The 17,505-nt window shown below is 37.1% G+C and overlaps 1 protein-coding gene and 1 long non-coding RNA gene across 2 annotated transcripts in view; one reads left to right on the forward strand and one right to left on the reverse strand.

The window, feature by feature from the left end:
* LOC124545377 (periodic tryptophan protein 1 homolog) overlaps positions 1-7,662 on the forward strand; it is a 56,037-nt gene extending 48,375 nt beyond the window's left edge. Inside the window, exon 11 of the mRNA XM_047124288.1 lies at positions 7,221-7,662. Coding sequence (XP_046980244.1) covers positions 7,221-7,549 — 329 coding nt within the window. The 3' untranslated portion in view covers positions 7,550-7,662. The remainder of the gene's footprint in view (positions 1-7,220) is intronic.
* LOC124545379 lies at positions 320-17,400 on the reverse strand. The gene is made up of 3 exons (XR_006967613.1): positions 17,205-17,400; positions 805-1,116; positions 320-719 (listed from the first exon to the last, which is right to left on the reverse strand). It is a non-coding gene; the product is annotated as an uncharacterized LOC124545379 (long non-coding RNA).
* Positions 17,401-17,505: the final 105 nt, after the last annotated feature.

Here is a 17,505-nt window from a genome sequence, read left to right on the forward strand (position 1 = left end):
TTGCGAAAGCTTGAATTTTGTGTGTATGTTTTTTTTTTTTTTGTTTTTTTTTTTTTTTTTTTTTTTTTTTTTTTTTTTTTTTTTTTTAGTTGCACGGTGATGCATTGAATTAGACATATTAAAATTAGTTGTATCTTATTCTTTAAAATTTTAGCTTTAAAACGACATATGAAGTACAATTTTATCTTTTATGGGACGTCCGTGGTCCGTGGGAAGAAAAATAAAAAGTCCATTTGGAGGGATGACAAATTTGATCTATGTCAGTAAACTACAAAATTTCATAAAATTTGCTTAAACAAATTTTACAACTTTAGCATATTGATTTTTCGATAGGCAACCATATTTAAGTCTTTTCAGTACTTTGCTACTTTGTGATGCCTGTTGAAGCACTCAGGCACACGAAGAGAAGGGTTGGACGGACAAGTTTCGCAACAAACGGGGGAGCGTTTTCGCTCTCCTGGCTTGGAGCGATCACTGCAAATGACACAGTCACCCTGTTTTCTGGTGTCCATTCTTGCGATAGCATGGTACAGGCCACCCATCCTGTGTAGGTCACCAGGCTCAGAGCGTGGCCTCTTCCTCGATGGGTTTGGTTGAGCCCTGACGCTGCCCACAAGCTCCTTAATGAGACTCCTTCGAAACTGCAAATAACTCTTTGGTTCCTCTCCTCTTTTCTTTGCTATGATGACATATGGCAAGTAAGCATTGACGATCCCCACCTGAAATTAGCCAAACAATTCCCCTTTTGTGAAAATAAAAATTTACTAAGTAGGCCAAGACCTATTAGTAAAGTGAATCTCATACCTCGAATAACCAGAAGAAAATTTTCCTCCACCATTTGAGGGATTTTCTGGCAAAATGGTACGGCGCACAATAGTGATCGGCTCTGTCTATGGCTCCCATATTTGCCGTGTAGTCACAAATCATTGACGGCTTCTGGATCACCTCTTCACTGCCCCCCTGCTTTTTGTGGGTGATTTATTGCATAGCATCTTTGTGATGAGTAGATTCCATAATAACCGGCCTTTTGTCTTTCCACTCTAGAATATCTGCCACTGCGTTCTTGAACGCCTTCACATCGCCCTTTTTTAGTTTTGACAGCTTTTTTCCCTTTACCTGCAAGTAAAAAAAATGGTAAAATTTGTATAGTCCTATTTTGCAAAATATTTAGTGAAATAAGCTAATTACGTTGACTGGTAAACCTTTTCGGTTTGCCATTATTGTCCCGGTTAGATGAGTTTTTTCTTTCTTCAGTTCCTCCACCAACTGTAAGCTTGTATAATATCTGTCAGTGTACATATGCCTCCCCTGAGCCGGACAATCTTGCTGTAGTCAAACAAACAAATGAAGGACAATTCGGGTCATAAAGGGAAGTTCAGAGCGCACCAAGGACTCCGTCGTAGGAGACCCATAGTACGGCTCAAATGTTGAAATGTATCCTGTTTCGGAATTGGCCAGGATGTAGACTCGTAGGCCCCACTTCGTCGGTTTCTGAGGATTATAGCACTTGAACGCAGTTCTTCCCTTGAAACAGGCGGTAGGCTCATCCACTGCAATTTTTTTCCTGGAGAAAAGTGCTCTCGACACTTGCTGTCAATGAAATCGGCAATATTCTTCACTTTTTGGGCTTGAGTAGCTAACTTTGATGAGCCCTGAGAAGCCGGAGGACAAATGTGAAAAGCCCAGATGCAAAAATTGGTCACGGAAAATAACTTCTGGAAAAAAGTCCGGCTTTGTTGTCCAATCATTAGAAAAGTAGGCTTTTATGTCACTTTTTTCATTCATTGCCATGTTGAGAATGGTACCCAAAAAAGATTTTATTTCCGTCAAAGTCACATCATGCCAGCCTTTCCACTGCGAACAGGGTTTCAGGGGGCTCATTTTTTCAATCTTATCACGGGCGTATCGGTTTGTCTTGGCCACAGTGTCATTCAAACGTTCATCAGAAAAATATAGTTGGAAGAAATCTAGGAAACTCCTACAATTTGTCACTGCTTCAGAAATTTTTTCTCTTTGTGGCACAAAATCGATGTCATTAGGAAGCTCCCCTTTTCCTGTAATATCTGTCCATTCACCACTTCCCCGATGAGCACAACTATTCGTGCCACCGCCGTCATTCAAATCACCACCATCCTCTTAATTTTCTTCTTCATTTCCCTTTTCATCTTCCTCTTCATCATCTTTTTCATCATCATCATCAATACTTCCTGACCACTCACTCTCACCATCATCTTCATCTTTATTCCACTCTTCATTACTGTCATTCAGCAAACTCTCAATGTCCGTATTAGGTAAACGAGCCATAATTATGTAGCTCCTAACACGAAAATCGCCACTTCATTCAGAAGACAGTAAATCACTGAAGTGCAAACATAAACACGACTGCAGGTGTCACACGAGCTCCCTAGCAACAGTGCGACCAATTAGCAGAGTGCTGAGGGGAAGACTGGGAGGAGAAGGGTTGAGCATGCGCTGATCACCCGCGCTCTGCGTGTAGTTCACATTTTTCCCAACAGAATGTGCCCCGTCCCGTGTCGATAATCCAAGCCAGTCCTTACAGCGCTGGGTGTGTAACATGATAATCGGGCCATGTATACGGGCCTCGCATCACATAGCAACTGCCACATTGGGCCACATATACGGGCCTCGCGTCCTGAAAGGGTTAAGTAACACTCTTGAATAAGCAAACAACTATCAGTGGCATTAACGTGAAACTATCTGATTCTTTTCTGTTCGCTATGTGGGAGCGACCTAACTATCATTTTGAAAATGGAGGTGGTTGAACTTAATTGTACTTTTCTGTATTGGGTGAAAAACAATAACAGGAAAATTAGAAACATGTTTAATAAGGAATACTTCAAATCTAAATGATTTCTAGTAAAATTATTTCAGAATAAGTACCGGAAACTATAGGCCAGTGCTTAAAGATGTTCCTTCATGGCAGCTGCTGTTTCCTCATTAATTTTCATTCCACATGTTTCTAAGAAATCGTTGAGGTGTGGGAATGCATTAAAACAGCTCTTTTTCACTTTACTGCCCCATCTTTCAAGTTTTTTTAATAGTTGGTTCTATTTTATCTTGGACTTAGAACTTGTGGACATCCTTCCCTTGCAGCGATAAATTGAGGCTATTAAGAGCACTGAATATGGCACCCAAATATGAAAGACGTATTAGCCAGTTTTCCTCATTTAACATGTCCAAGAAACTGCTCACAGATTTTGCATCATTTTTGTGCTCCAACAGGCTGATTCTCAGCTCATCTCGAAGCTCAAATAATCTTGATAGCACATTCCCTCCTGATAATCAGCGTACTTCACAGTGAAGGAGAATTGTTTTGTGTTCACTGCCCATCTCATCATCAATCTTGAATTTTGAGGTCTAGATTTAAAGAAATTCACAATTTTCACTGCATCATTAATGATTTTCTTTAGGCTTTCAGGCAGACCCCTATGCACAAGAGCCTATCTGTGCAGGCTACAATGAGTCCACTGAACAGAAGAGGCAAGTGCCCTTACTTTGGCAATAAAATCTGAGTAAACGTGCATCAGTCATCAGTGCAACACATTTTGTCCACTCTATTTCATTTTTTACCATAAAACCATCAAGGCATTTAAAAAAAATTCTTCCCCTATTGTTGTCATTGGCAAACATTTACAAAAGAGCATTTCTTCTTCTATACTCCCATTAAATTCAAACGTAACAAAAGCTAAAAGAACAGACTCGTCAGTTATATCTGTGCTTTCATCAAGCTGAAGTGAAAAGTAGTCACTTTGCTTGAAAACTGTGATCATGGACTGTTTTACAAATTCTGACATTTCATTGATCCTTCTCTTTACTGTTGTTTGATAGGGGTATTTCGTCAGTTAGTCTTGTGTGCATTTCGCTAAATAAAGCATCAGATATCATTTTGGCCACTGGTAAAATAATATCCTCTCCTATGATGAGAGCTGCCCCTATTCTGGCTATCAATAATGACAGTCGATATGAAGTGATTGTAACTTGCTTATTTTGTTCTCCAGAAGTCGAGTTTGTCATCACTGATTTTGATTTTAAAAATTCTCATTTTTTGCTTTGGAAAAAATTGATTGTCTTACTTACGTATTCTGGATGTTTCTTTGATAAATGGCTTTTCAGTTTTGAGGGTTTGATACTCTCATTAGTAAGTACTTCAAAGCTCACAACACACTGAGGAAGCGTCTCTTGATGTGTGCGAGAAAATACAAATCCATATTTCAAATAACCATCATTGTATTTACGAAAGCAAAATTTTGCCTTCTTCTGGAAGGAGTTCAGCCCACTAACACAGGCACCTTTAGGTGTATTGCATTATGCACTGGTACGGGGTGTGGAAGATTCGTCGTAATCCCATTTTAATCCACGCATCCATAGTGAAATAAAATGAAACAAATGGCCACAATAAACACGGATGCACACACTATACCAACTAACAAAGCACGCACTCACAGTCATGAGTCATATTGTTGTAAGTGGAAGGGAAAGCGGTGTTGCATTATCACAATTACCAACGAGTCCTGTGCCTGCCCTGTTCTCGTTTCTCCCAGAGCAGTTATTAAGCCGCTACAGTTTATCGCTTAGAATGATATGATTTTGTATATAACTGTTCAGATTATAAAACTTTCCTCTTGAAATAAGATTTCATGTTTTCAGTTGGTAAGATATTTTACTTCAGTATTTTAAAAATCGTCTGGCGACCCACCTGAATAGGTCTCGCAACTGCGAAGTAGAATGTTTACCAGCCATGTGTGCATGGAGTTCAATTCACGACTGATACATATTTTTAAACAAAGAAATGTGTTCTGTGAGCATTTCCATGAAGCCTAAAATATATAAAGATGAAAAAATAATTCATTATGTTTTTTTGTTCAAACAATCTTTATTAACAGTGTTTTATAAACTACAGTTATATAAAAATTTATATTTGCAATGAAACCATATTTTTGAGTGCAGTATATAATTAGAAACAAGAAGACGTGCTCTCCTTGTCAAATAAGTGTACATGGATTTGGACTGTAGTCATTTTTCATAAAAATGGCTATTATGCACGTATTAATTAGCATATATTTGATGAATTTTATATTGAAGTGGTGTAGGTATTCAAACTAAATAGAAAAAGACAAGAAAAATAGTGACAAAAATGAGACTTAATCCAGTGATCCCCATACTTCACTAAAACACTCACAGAACATGCATCTTTGTTTAAAAATGTGCATTTGACTGGAATCAAACACAAAGCGTCAACATGGCAGGCGAGCATTTTACCACAGGGCCATAAGACTCGTTGGAAGACTGAGCTGGTTACCATTACATTGAGCTGTAGTTTGTGTATTAAGGATGCTTGGGAAAACTTCAATTTTCTCGGGACTCTTTTTAGAGTTGCACCGAACTGCTTCGACTGATGGATATTTCGGTTTTGAACTTCACTTATCATAAATATAAAAAATTACAAAAATATGGTTGTCATGTGGGTCTCTTTGTGTGTGGTGAATGAGGGAGAAGTATCTCAGTTTTTATGTTGCTGGTATAATGTGGAAGGGGAGGGGGGGGGGGCTCTAGGTAAGTTCTTTCTCAAGTTATGTTCTCCCCTGTTTTATTCCAGTTAAATAGCGAAAGATTGTAGAATCAGTAGTTAAACACAAAGATGAATAGATTGAAGTGAAGTGTAAAAGTGTCTTACCTGAGAAGGTAGAAAGGAAAGGAGAATTGAAGTATTTGCCAATAAATTTGTTCAGGTATTTGGATCATGTGGGAGGCTGGACAGGATATAAACTGGTATAGCAATGTAACAAAATTTGGTTTCTTAATTTTGCAAGCAATGGCAAGCACAGTTGACAATAAGTTGAAATAACTGGATGTAGGAGTGTAGTGTAGATGTTGTTAGACAAGAAGCAGAAGAAATGAGGACATAAAATAACAAATAGGATAACAAGAAGATTCGGCCCCTCAGAAAATCAGAAGGGGAGGTGTCTATTTTTTTTTTTTTTTTTTTTTTTTTTTTTTTTTTTTTTTTTTTTGGGGGGGGGGGGGGGGGAGATCAAGAGTAAACTTTTAAAATGGAATTAGGGCTTAGTGTGATGGCAGGTACGAAATGAAGAAAACAGGGACCTAAGAAAGAAATAGACAGAAAATATTAGGTAACTGAAACTGAAAGCAATTTCTGTAACATCACATTCCCAGAGTGTTATATTTGCTTAAACCTGCCTCTTCATGTAGTCAGGGGGTCTTGTAATTACCATTGTATCATTGACAACTGCCCTTGTGGGTGGGGTTGGGCCATCCCCCACTGTCAGATAAAATATCCACACTTGCAGATGCTACAAATATAATGGGAATCATTATGGGTCCTGCTTCAGTAGAAATACATAAGATATATGGAGGTAGAATAACTGGATTATATAACAGAATATGGGGTAACAGTTACCTCCTCTAGGCTGAACTGATTTATATTCACCATTGTTTTTCCAATTACATTGATTTGTCTTAAGACTATGTCAAGTAGTGCCTTTACAGCCAATTACTGTTCCCATCTCCCTTGAAGGAAAGAAAATTCCAACCTGAAGTCATTAAAGGCTGTGTGGAACACCTGTAAAAATGAATAGTTGTCAACAGTATTATTATACAATGTGTCTCATGAGGAATGGTCAATATTTCAGGGATATGACAGGAATGACCACCCAAAATAAAAAAAAGTGTGGTACACATGGGCTATAAAATCCTTTTCTTGAGATCTATGAGGACTTGTCCAGTACAAAAATGTTTCACTGTGCTCAAACTCTTAAGGAGTGCATTTTAGAGCCCATGACTTTTTTGCTCCGAATGGGCATTCCTGTCATTCCTGAATAATGACCATTTCTCCTGGTCGTAGAGAGTGCTTAGTAAAGCAGATACATCGAGACAGGTATAGATCATTGAACCAACCACTTATGTTGCTGATGTCCATTTGTACAGTTACTCTTTCGGTAGTATTCCACATGACTTAGGCATTGGTGAAATGTTTACTGAAGAAGTGTTACCCCTGTGCTATGAATGAGATACATGAAGAATGTGTGTAAGTTGGTAATAAAACATGCACCTATATTTTAAAGTATTAATATAAGCATATTTGTGCAAATAACAAAAATCTCTTAGTATTAAGTAATGATTTGGTGCATATTAATCATATGAAGCATTATATATCAGTCGGTCTCATTTGTGTGTTTTAGTGGAAAAGAGATTTTCTTCAAGACCTTTGCTACAAGCTGTTCCAGAAAAGGAATCTGACAGTACTGAGGCCAAAACTGAAACTGAAGAAGGCTCAGTTGGAAAGAAATCATCTTCAGGAACATTATTCTCATCTGTGTCAAATAAGGCATCCAAAAGTATGTTTTCCAAAAGTGAAACTGAAGAAACTATGGATGTCTCGGAGACACCAGTAACTGCATTAGCTGCTCTTTCTCTAGATAACACCACAACATGGGAGAAACCTTCAACAAGTTATAAACCTGGAAGTGCCAAGAAAAAGGGTTTGAAATCTAAGAAAAGAAAGAGATAGCAGCTGTAGACAGTTACCTGTGTGCTTGTTTTGTACAGTGTCCTGTTATATTGTAGCCCCTAAAGCTACAGTCGTGCTTGTAATTTATTAATAAATAACTTTGTTAAAATTAATGTAATGTAAGTTATTCATACATTAATACTCCCTTCAAAACTTAATAACTATTCATCCTTGAGACTTCAAGATACTTTAAGGTTTTAACTTCAATAGAGGCTACTGTTGGTTCTTCTGTCTACCATAATATCACCTACCAAATTGTGTTGTGGTAGTATTTATTATATATTTCAGATAAGCTGTGCAAATACCATTATGTTTTATTAAAATAGTCTTATATTCTTCACAAAATCTAGTAATTCCTATCTCAACTATCTGCTCATTGTCGTTATAGTTTTGTTTTCTGCATCATGTGTCTTGGAGCAGTGATCCTGATATGTATTTCTAAAACTACTTTCTAATGTTTCCCATCATTCACTTTTTCCCGATGAAGAAATTCCGTAAATGTTCTCAAACACAGTGTGTCCAGCATTGCCACAAGTTTCCCCAAGTGAAATTCCCTGATATCCAGACAAGTTTTAGCATTTTTCCCTGAAAAATTTTGAGATCTCAATGGTTAGAAAAGGCACAAGTTGACAAAAAAAAAGTAAGTACTTCTGTATTTATCAATGTGTGAGCAAAGTACTAACATCAGCATCCTTTGTAATAAACTGTTTTTAGACAGAGGAAGCAAGTCAAATGGTATATATGTTTCATTAAGACCACTGATATTATTTTATTTCAATAAAACAAAACATATGTGGTGGCAAAAATACGCATTTTGTAGGAGTTACAAGATAGATTTAAAATACCTTCACTGTTTTCAGAAATAACCTCAAAAAAATGTAGGCCTCTTGAAAGAAATGTGTAAGGCAGGGAAGCGTGTAAACCAACACTGTAGGTGACTGCCAATAAAATATTGGTTCTACTATGTTCAGTGTTGTCCATTATTACCCACTATTATGTCTATTATTTTACAGGTATTGTGTGGTTTTTCTTTCAAGAAATACACGAGTGCATAGCGTACAAACTGCCAATGACCACCACAATTTTCTTCTTCTCATCATCCATACTTTTTAATATATAAACTACTCTCGAAGTGCCAAAATGTACTAGAATAAATAAAATGTCCATAAAATGCTGCACTGTACACTGTACTTGCAGTGAGACAGTCACAGTTTCTGAAAGGTCTCTGGCCTGCCAAGGAGCACCACACTCATGAGTCCATGGATAAACCACAAAAATCTGCCGAATTACGCCACACACAAATGTACCTGGCCTGCTGGCAGATTGGTGAGACTAGATCTGACAGGCAAGGCCTGCACATTAGTTGGAAACAATGGGCTTCAGATCAGCAGGCCCAGTCTGTTAGAGATACACACAAAAATGGCCTGTGGTTGTGGCCCATCATGGAAGTCCACTTCTGTGGCCAGCTATTCACATGTCACAGACACCATGTTGATGAAATTAGACCATCCATGCAACAGATAACTTGTGCAAATACTCTGAGAATCAATACTAATGAGGATAGGTAGGAACTCATCCTGAAGATGATCGCTGAGCCACAGATAGTCATGTAGTAAAGACAAATCACACTCTCACAACTAAATTTTCAGCCATAGCCTTTGTCGGAAAAGATAGCACACACACATTCACACAATCACTCGGACAACTCGTGCACACTTGACCGCCATCTCCAGCCACTGCGTCTACACTTTCTGAGAATCAGATCCAAACAAACCACTCGTGCCTCTCTTCGGCAGCTGCTAGGCTAGTGACAAGAAGTGGTGGCAGCACTGACTACAAGCTGAGGGGAGTGATAGGAAGGGGAGAAGGAGTAGGTATGATGGAGTAGGGAAGCAGCACAAGTAGTCAGCTGTGCCTAGCCAGCGACAATACCTAACATTTCAATAAACAAACCATTTTGTCTACAGAGACAAAAATGAGATTTTTCCAGTGTTTTTTTTCCAAATTTCCCTGACACATTTGAAATTCCCAGATTTCCAGACCTTGTGGCAACCCAGGCATCTGTCATACTGTAGATTTTCCACTATCATATTTTGTTCAAATGTTATTAATCATATTTTACTTTCTATCTTAAATTCATTATGAACTGTTATTTAATTTGTAGTCCGCAGCTCGTGGTCGTGCGGTAGCGTTCTCGCTTCCCGCGCCCGGGTTCCCAGGTTCGATTCCCGGTGGGGTCAGGGATTTTCTCTGCCTCATGATGACTGGGTGTTGTGTGCTGTCCTTAGGTTAGTTAGGTTTAAGTAGTTCTAAGTTCTAGGGGACTGATGACCATAGATGTTAAGTCCCATAGAGCCATTTGAACCATTAATTTGTAATGTAAATTCATACCCCACCTTGTGGCAAGCCATTTTGCGATTTTCTAGTGTCGACAGTTCTCTCCAAATTAAATATTTTGCATCTTAACATATAATTACATTACTTCCATACTTGTACATAAAAGGACCAAACACTTGATGTACACCCAATAATCTGAATTTGATTGCACTGTTGAAGTTCTTAAGTATTCTCAGTGTTATTTATTTGAATTTTTCATGCTATAGGAAGTTTGGAGCAAGATGCACAGTGTGAAGTGTGGCTTAGTGGTTAAGGCAATGGGACTTGAAGTCCAGTCTTATAGTGTGTTTATGTTGCCACCACGCTGTTCACACATAGCTGGCAATGGAGAAACAAACAGACTGATTCTTACAGACACGTTTAACTTGCACCATCACTGCTCGCTGTGCTGCTCACTACAATCCTAACAGGCAAGGATATCAACCTGATTTGTGTTTGGAGCAATAATCACTGCCAGCAGTCCTGAAGCTTCAGCTGTGATTAGCTGCTTCATTGTCATGTTAGCAGTACTGTGTTTGGCTGCTCCTTGTTGCTACATTTCCATCTTCATCCATACTCTGCGGACTGCAAACCGCTGTGAAGTGCATGGCAGAGTGTACTTCCCATTGTATCATACATTAAGGCTTCTTCCTGTTCCATTCATGTGTGGTGTGTAAAAAAATTACTATTTAAATGATTCTTCACAAGCTGTAATTAGATTAATCCTACCTTCATAATCATTGCAATAGCAATACCTAGGGAGCTGTAGTATATTCCTAGATTGTTCACCTAATATTTGTACTTGAAACTTTGTAAGTGATCTAGCTTGTGTCTGAATTCAAGAATCTGACAGTTCAGTATTTTCTGCATTTCTACTACAATCTCCTGGGTCAAACATATGACCATTGCTGTTGCCTTTCTTTGTATACTTTCTGTGTCTGCTGATGGTCTTATTTGGTATGGATTCGATACACTTGAACAGTGTTCTAGAACAGGTCATCCAAATGTTTTGCAAGTATGCTACCAATGAAACCACCATATGCAGAAAATAATTTTATGAGAACTACAAATGACGATTTTAAACATGCACTTATTTCAGCCATTTTCGGACACGGTTATATGGGACCAGAGGCATATGGATCATCACAACTGCTTTGTAGAGACGAATACTAGTGAAATAATTTTTTGAAATTAGTTCCTCTGTTTTATTTAATTTATAATTTTCTTTTTTCCTTTATAACATTGGCACAAAAATCTGCAGGTGGTTGATGTATTATGTGAAGTAGATGTTGATAAAAATTGACAAAATATTACATCAGAGTGAGTAGGCTTGTGAATTGATGTTCAACGTATTACATATATAATTTTGGATTGAATCTTTATATCTTTATTTTGATTCAATAATATATGTTGCGACATTCGTAACTCTGAAAAAGTGTTGTGGATAATTTTTTAACTGTTGTTCTAACAAGTATGTGCATTGTGGACAGTCTACATTAAAAGGGTGCATCAATACTCTTCTTCTTTCAGTAACCACAGTTTTGGTATGAACAGACTCCTATTATTGTTGTCAGACTACGCGTAGAACGTAGATTTTGCTTCATATGCTATTAGTAATCTACTCAACTAACGACATTTTAAAAGCTATATGGAGGTACCTGCCTGACCACTGATGCCAGCGTTAAGTCTGCACTGTGAATGTGTCCTTCGATTTAGATACAACCTCCATTCAGTAAATATCCAGAAAGTTTGTATAAAAGCTACAAAACTTTTACAAAGTTTGTGCTTTTTTGTTATTTTTGGTGGTGTCCTAGAACTTTTATCAGATGGGGCTGGCATGTCTACCTCGCAAACAGGATGTTTGGGATCAGTGAAACAAGATGGTGGCACCCTTTCAGGTTTACACCAACGTGGAGCAATGAGGGGGGGGGGGGGCGGGGGGGGGGTCATTGTATTTTCATTAGCTAAAGGGTTGAAACTAATCGAAATTCACTGTTGGATGGCAGTGCAAAATGTTAAAAGCTGATTCAAACACATGCGTACAAGAGGAGAAATGAGTTCAAATGGGATGTAACAACTGCTGAAGATTCACCACACTCAGAACTGTCATGCAGTCACGGGGAACAACATTAGAGAGGTGATGAGTTTTATGGAGAGAGGGAAAAAAAAAAAAACCAGGTGTATACCCGTGAGTGATATTACAGCAATAATGAACATTAGTGATGCATCAGACAGCGGCATTGTTCATGATGTACTTGTGTTCAAGAAAGTGTGTGTGATGTGGGTTGCAAAACATTTGACATAAGAATTGAAAGAAAGGCATATGGATGTGTGTGCAGGGAGACCTGAAGTTTGTCTGCTTGCCCCACCCTCTGCCTTCCTTGGATTTGGCACCTTTAGATAATCACATTTTTAACCCACTGAAAGAAACTCCTGATGGCGCAAGGTTTTTTGATGATGATGATGATGATGATGATGATGATGATGATGATGATGATGATGATGATGATGATGATTCCAGGCAGCTGTGCATGACTGGTTATGCACACACAGTTATGTAAAATGCCTGGAGATTGAGAAGTTGGGGCAAATACCTATGATAAATACCTGGGCAAATGCTCAAAATTCATAACTGTCCGGCATTTATGCATTTTAAGGATTAATTGATAAATGGCACTCATAAAAAATTTTAAACTAATATTTTGTATTGGAAAACATGTTTTGCAACACTGCTTCTGAAATGATTGGGTAACCAAGTTGAAAAAGCTGATTAGGAAAAAGTTATTAGGAGAAATAAATTGCACTGTAAACATAACTATACATTTTAATGAGGTCAATTCTTGGGGTAGTATATAATTAAAAAATAAACCAAAATTCGGGTTTGGAAATAATTCTTGAAAAAAAGTATACTTTATATTAAGTAGGTAGTATTTTTACTTATACTATATCACTGCAAAAAATTAGAGTAAAAACATCCATTATTATTTTAATTAGGAATGAGTCATGCCAATTCTGATTGCCTGAATCCAAGAACTGCTGATTCTATAGGGATCAACTAGTAAAGGAATCAAGTGATTCCAATGTCTTGGGTATTGATTATTTTTTATTTATGTTCTCATTTTGTCTTCACAGCTGTGCAGTCATATGAAAGTGGATAAAGAAAGGAGCAGAACAGAGAACTATAGTCTGTCTCAAATGTCCCCACATGTGACAACTAAGCTGCTGCTTCTTTTCTGCCACTGAAAACAGTTTAACATTTAGAAATAGATTTATTATCAAGAAAAACATGCCAGCCGCTTAATACATTCAGAATAATTTTGCTATCATCATTCTTCAGGAATATTCAGAGATTTGACACACGCTGTAAAGTGTCTTACTACTTTTGTTTTGTTCTTAGTAATAAAGGCAATGAATGACATACATAAGTTTAAATGTTAACTTTACTGATGTCTAATATTGACAGCATTATCCCATCATGGGTAAATTATACATTCTAGCAGTAAAAACTTAAAAAAGTACTATTGTTATAAATGCTCAGATTTTGGGCATTTCAAAATGCTTTGAGCATTTGCCCGGCCCATATCACTGCACACACACCCCTGAGAATTCTTTGCATGTGGAATTGAGAAGCTTGTCCAGTGCTTGCATAAGTGCATAGAACTTTGGGGATTATGTTAAAAAATAAATAAGTGTTGTATACCATTGTTGTAACAGATTTTTAAAAAATCAGTTTTTTTTATTAAATGACCCTTGTCATTCAGGAAATGCTGCATTGATTCCTCTGAAAAGGAAACAGTCCTTCCTTCCTCATCCTTGTACAATCTAAGCTTTTGCTCTGTTTCCAATGAACTTGTTGCTGGGTCCTTAATATTCCTTCACCCTTTTTCAGAACAAGCTCTATATAACACAGCGAGGACCAGTGACAACACAACTGATGAAATGTATTCTACTAACTGTGCATAGCTCTTAAAATGTCTGACTAACCAGAGCAGAAATTATTTGCATCAATATTATTCTGTAGCTCATGGATAGGGATGCAAGTAGTCTCCCAAACATATTATTCAGTGAGGCCTTCATTAAAATAAAACTACCCATGTGAAGGTTTGTGAATGACTATATGCCCTGAATATTACCGTGTGAGTGCAAACATTGACACAAGGTAAACAGTGCAAATTGTAGAGTAGCACTGAAAGGAACATGAGCAGTTTTTGCACTTACACTATCCCTTAAAAACAGTTGTAGCCTAATAAAAACAAGAAAATGGACATCAAATTATAGTTACTAGTATCTGTCATATGGGCAAGCAGTTACTGGGATAGCATCATAAAAGATAAGTTTATGAAATGGGAGTAAGGGTAGTAGCTGGAAAATGATTATAATATGGAATTTGGCCATCACAAGGTTATAGTAGACAGGATGCCTAATAAAAGTATTGCCTTACATTGTAATGGAATGGGCACCAATGGTATCATGAACAATAGCACAGATGTAAAAGGGTAATGTCATCAACTGCATGGTGTAATGTTTTTCCCCCTATTCATGTTGATAAAATAATTTGCAGCCGTGTTACTGGACTGGTACTTGAACATAAATAACCATTTTTTGTAGGCATCATGTAACCTACATTCTGACTGTGATCATGTGCACCTAATAGAAACAGCAAATTTTGATAACCCATTGCTTCTGAATAAAAATTCCTGGTTAGGGTGTGACGTGTACAAATTATCCTAACAAACAACCTATTCCACTTCCTCTACTCTCTGCTTATTTGAATTTTGATTAATTATCTTAAAACAGTGCAGTCACACATGATAATGAAAGTAGGTAGCACAAACTTGAATATTCTACAACGAAACTCTAACAACAGAATTAAGTATTTATCAACTGACTGTTAGAGTAGTTGAACAATACCTGTTCACTACCTGAACAATAGTTAGAAGAGCAGTGATTATGTATTTGTTTAACTGCATGTGTGGCAACAGAAGATTTGCATACACTTTCCAGTAACACAATTTGGTACAAAGTAATAGTAGGAAAATGTTCACAATTACTTTGATTTGTTAATAAAATGAAAATATAATAATTTGGAGCAGTAATGAACTTTCAGTGCTGAAAATGGTAATCTGAAGGCAGCTTTTACTATAGAAACAAATATGTAAAATCACAATAACATTTCCTTGCATGTACACAGTTTATGAAAGGTATTGAGATATTGTACCTAATTTGAAAATTAGTCAAGTGAATAAACAACTATTGAGCTTCCACATATACAACACTGGAACGTGAACCAAGCCAACACTAAGTAGCACATTGACACTTAACATCAAACAAAATATGCACAAATTTGTAGTATAAGTTGGAATGTTGATTTGCCAGTAATATTGTATTTAAATTAAGTTTGCTATAGGGAAATGTGTAAGTTTCATTTTTTTATATTTAATTTCTAATCACCATGGGGCAGTTGTCTTCCTTTACCATGTTCTGTGATATTGACATAATTCCCTAACTTGAATGTATTATCTCAGGATGGTATAAACTGTGGGTATCAAAGACCCAAACATTCATCTGTGTGCTGGTAAATATAACGTGTAAAGTGACTTCCATTGTTTCTTTCTGGCATCAATATTCTTTTCGGTGAGTGATGGAGGTCAGCTTATGTGGGGAACATCTTCATGGCTAAAGTAATTCTTCAGAATCATCTTGATCCATTTGAATGTGGTACGAGAAAATGAGCAGTATTTTACGTGTACTGGAAATATTGCTTAAAGTGTTGATTCAAGGAAAAATGTTGCATCACAAAAACTGCAAATCAGTGTTTCTCTTTTCCACTGCTACGTCACCAGATGCTAAGTTATCACCAGCTGTGGTACAACTGATAGTAGTGGCTTAACCTGTCAGTTATAGTGAATGTACAGACTGATCTCAACATACACTGGAGCAGTTTGCAACTTGCCCTCATGTACCCTCAACTGCAAAGCATTTGTACACATAAAGTTACAAGAGATAATACAATTGCCATGTCACATCCTTGTGGAAGATTCAGTGAGTAGTTTCACAGTACTGCTGCCTACTTATAGGCAGGTACCTTGAAGGGGAAAAAATGATCCACATCATCACATTTAAAAAATAACTTGAAAAAGGTATGTCTTGTGCCCTGTTCCATAATTTATGATTTCCTGAATTGCTAATGCTGCAGATTTCTTGCTTTTGCTGTCTAATTGAGTTTGTATCACCACTTGGGAACAGAATGCAGTGGAGCAGTACTTTTTAACTTCTTTTGAGATCAGCAGCCTTTTTCATTGCCAGGTTCTGAATGAATGTCTGTGCAGTATGGATGCATGGGTGTGTGTTTTTTAAATTTATTGGGGAAGATAAGAAAAGTTCTTTCCCTGCATGCAAAATAATGAGCGTCTGTTTCCAGAGGACACCAGGAGGTTGTGTTTTTGAGGCACCCTTTCTGCAATCTTCAAGGTGTGAGTATGTCTGTTCTGCTGTGGCATGGTTTAGTCTAAGTTGAGTTGCTCTCATGTCCAGTGATAATGAATAATGCTTCCTCTAGTGACGTTTGTGTTTGAATCTAAGTAATTTCGGGAATCAAATAAGGGCTTGTGAATGGGCTTTGTCCTTAGGCAGTATTTGTCCACTTGAGCTGATCATGGTAGTTAGATGCTACATTCAGTATTTTATATCTTGGTATGATTGTTTAATACCTTTGGTTTCCTAGAGAGTTTATTTTTGCCATCATGAAAGAGGAGGCTACCCAAGAACGATAGTCAGATTTTAAAGAAAGGAAGAAGCCTCACTGGCAAACCCCGTGTTAGGTATAATCAAGTGAAACCAGGTAGATATCACTTTTTTCTACTTCACACCCATTAATGATATCAATTTCAAAAAGGTAACACAGTTATTTTTACTCTTTAAGTGTTGCTATACATGTATGGAAAGTATACTACTGTATGTAAAGAATAGTGAAACAGTGTACATGAAAAAGAGAAACTTAAAAAAAATTAAGAACAGAATAAATACTGTATCAGCTTGCACTGCAGTTGTCACGGAAAGTAAACAAACAGTGCAAATATGTACAAGGAAAGTAGACTGGATCTTGTTGTTTATCATCTATTCTTATGTTGAGTGTCTGTCAAAATTGCCAATGAACAATGATCAATAATATGTGGACAATGACAGAAAGTAAAAATATTATTTGCATATTTTTAATAAGATATATAGGTAGTATTAAAAAGAATTATGTTCTTGTGCATTACCAAAGTATGTTTGTTACCTGAAAGTATGCTATGGAATGTTTTTGTCAAATTTTCATTGTTTGTACTGAGAATAATAAAAAATACCATAGAATTTTTATCACTAATATTAGCTACAAGTAGATCAGGTCCTATGCTAGTTGCAGAATTAAAAAATCTCTAAAAGCCATGTGGCTATATTTAGGGATGTCATCTAAGCTAAGGCAGTGTGTGTGGAGCAAGTCATAACAGTGACATTGAGCTATTGGACGTCAATATTATGCAACACTTATGGGGTTATCCTATCAGTGGTAGGATTATCTCTTGTATACTGACCCCACT

This window comes from Schistocerca americana, chromosome 8 (genome assembly GCF_021461395.2).
Source record: "Schistocerca americana isolate TAMUIC-IGC-003095 chromosome 8, iqSchAmer2.1, whole genome shotgun sequence".
NCBI classification, from domain to species: domain Eukaryota; kingdom Metazoa; phylum Arthropoda; class Insecta; order Orthoptera; family Acrididae; genus Schistocerca; species Schistocerca americana.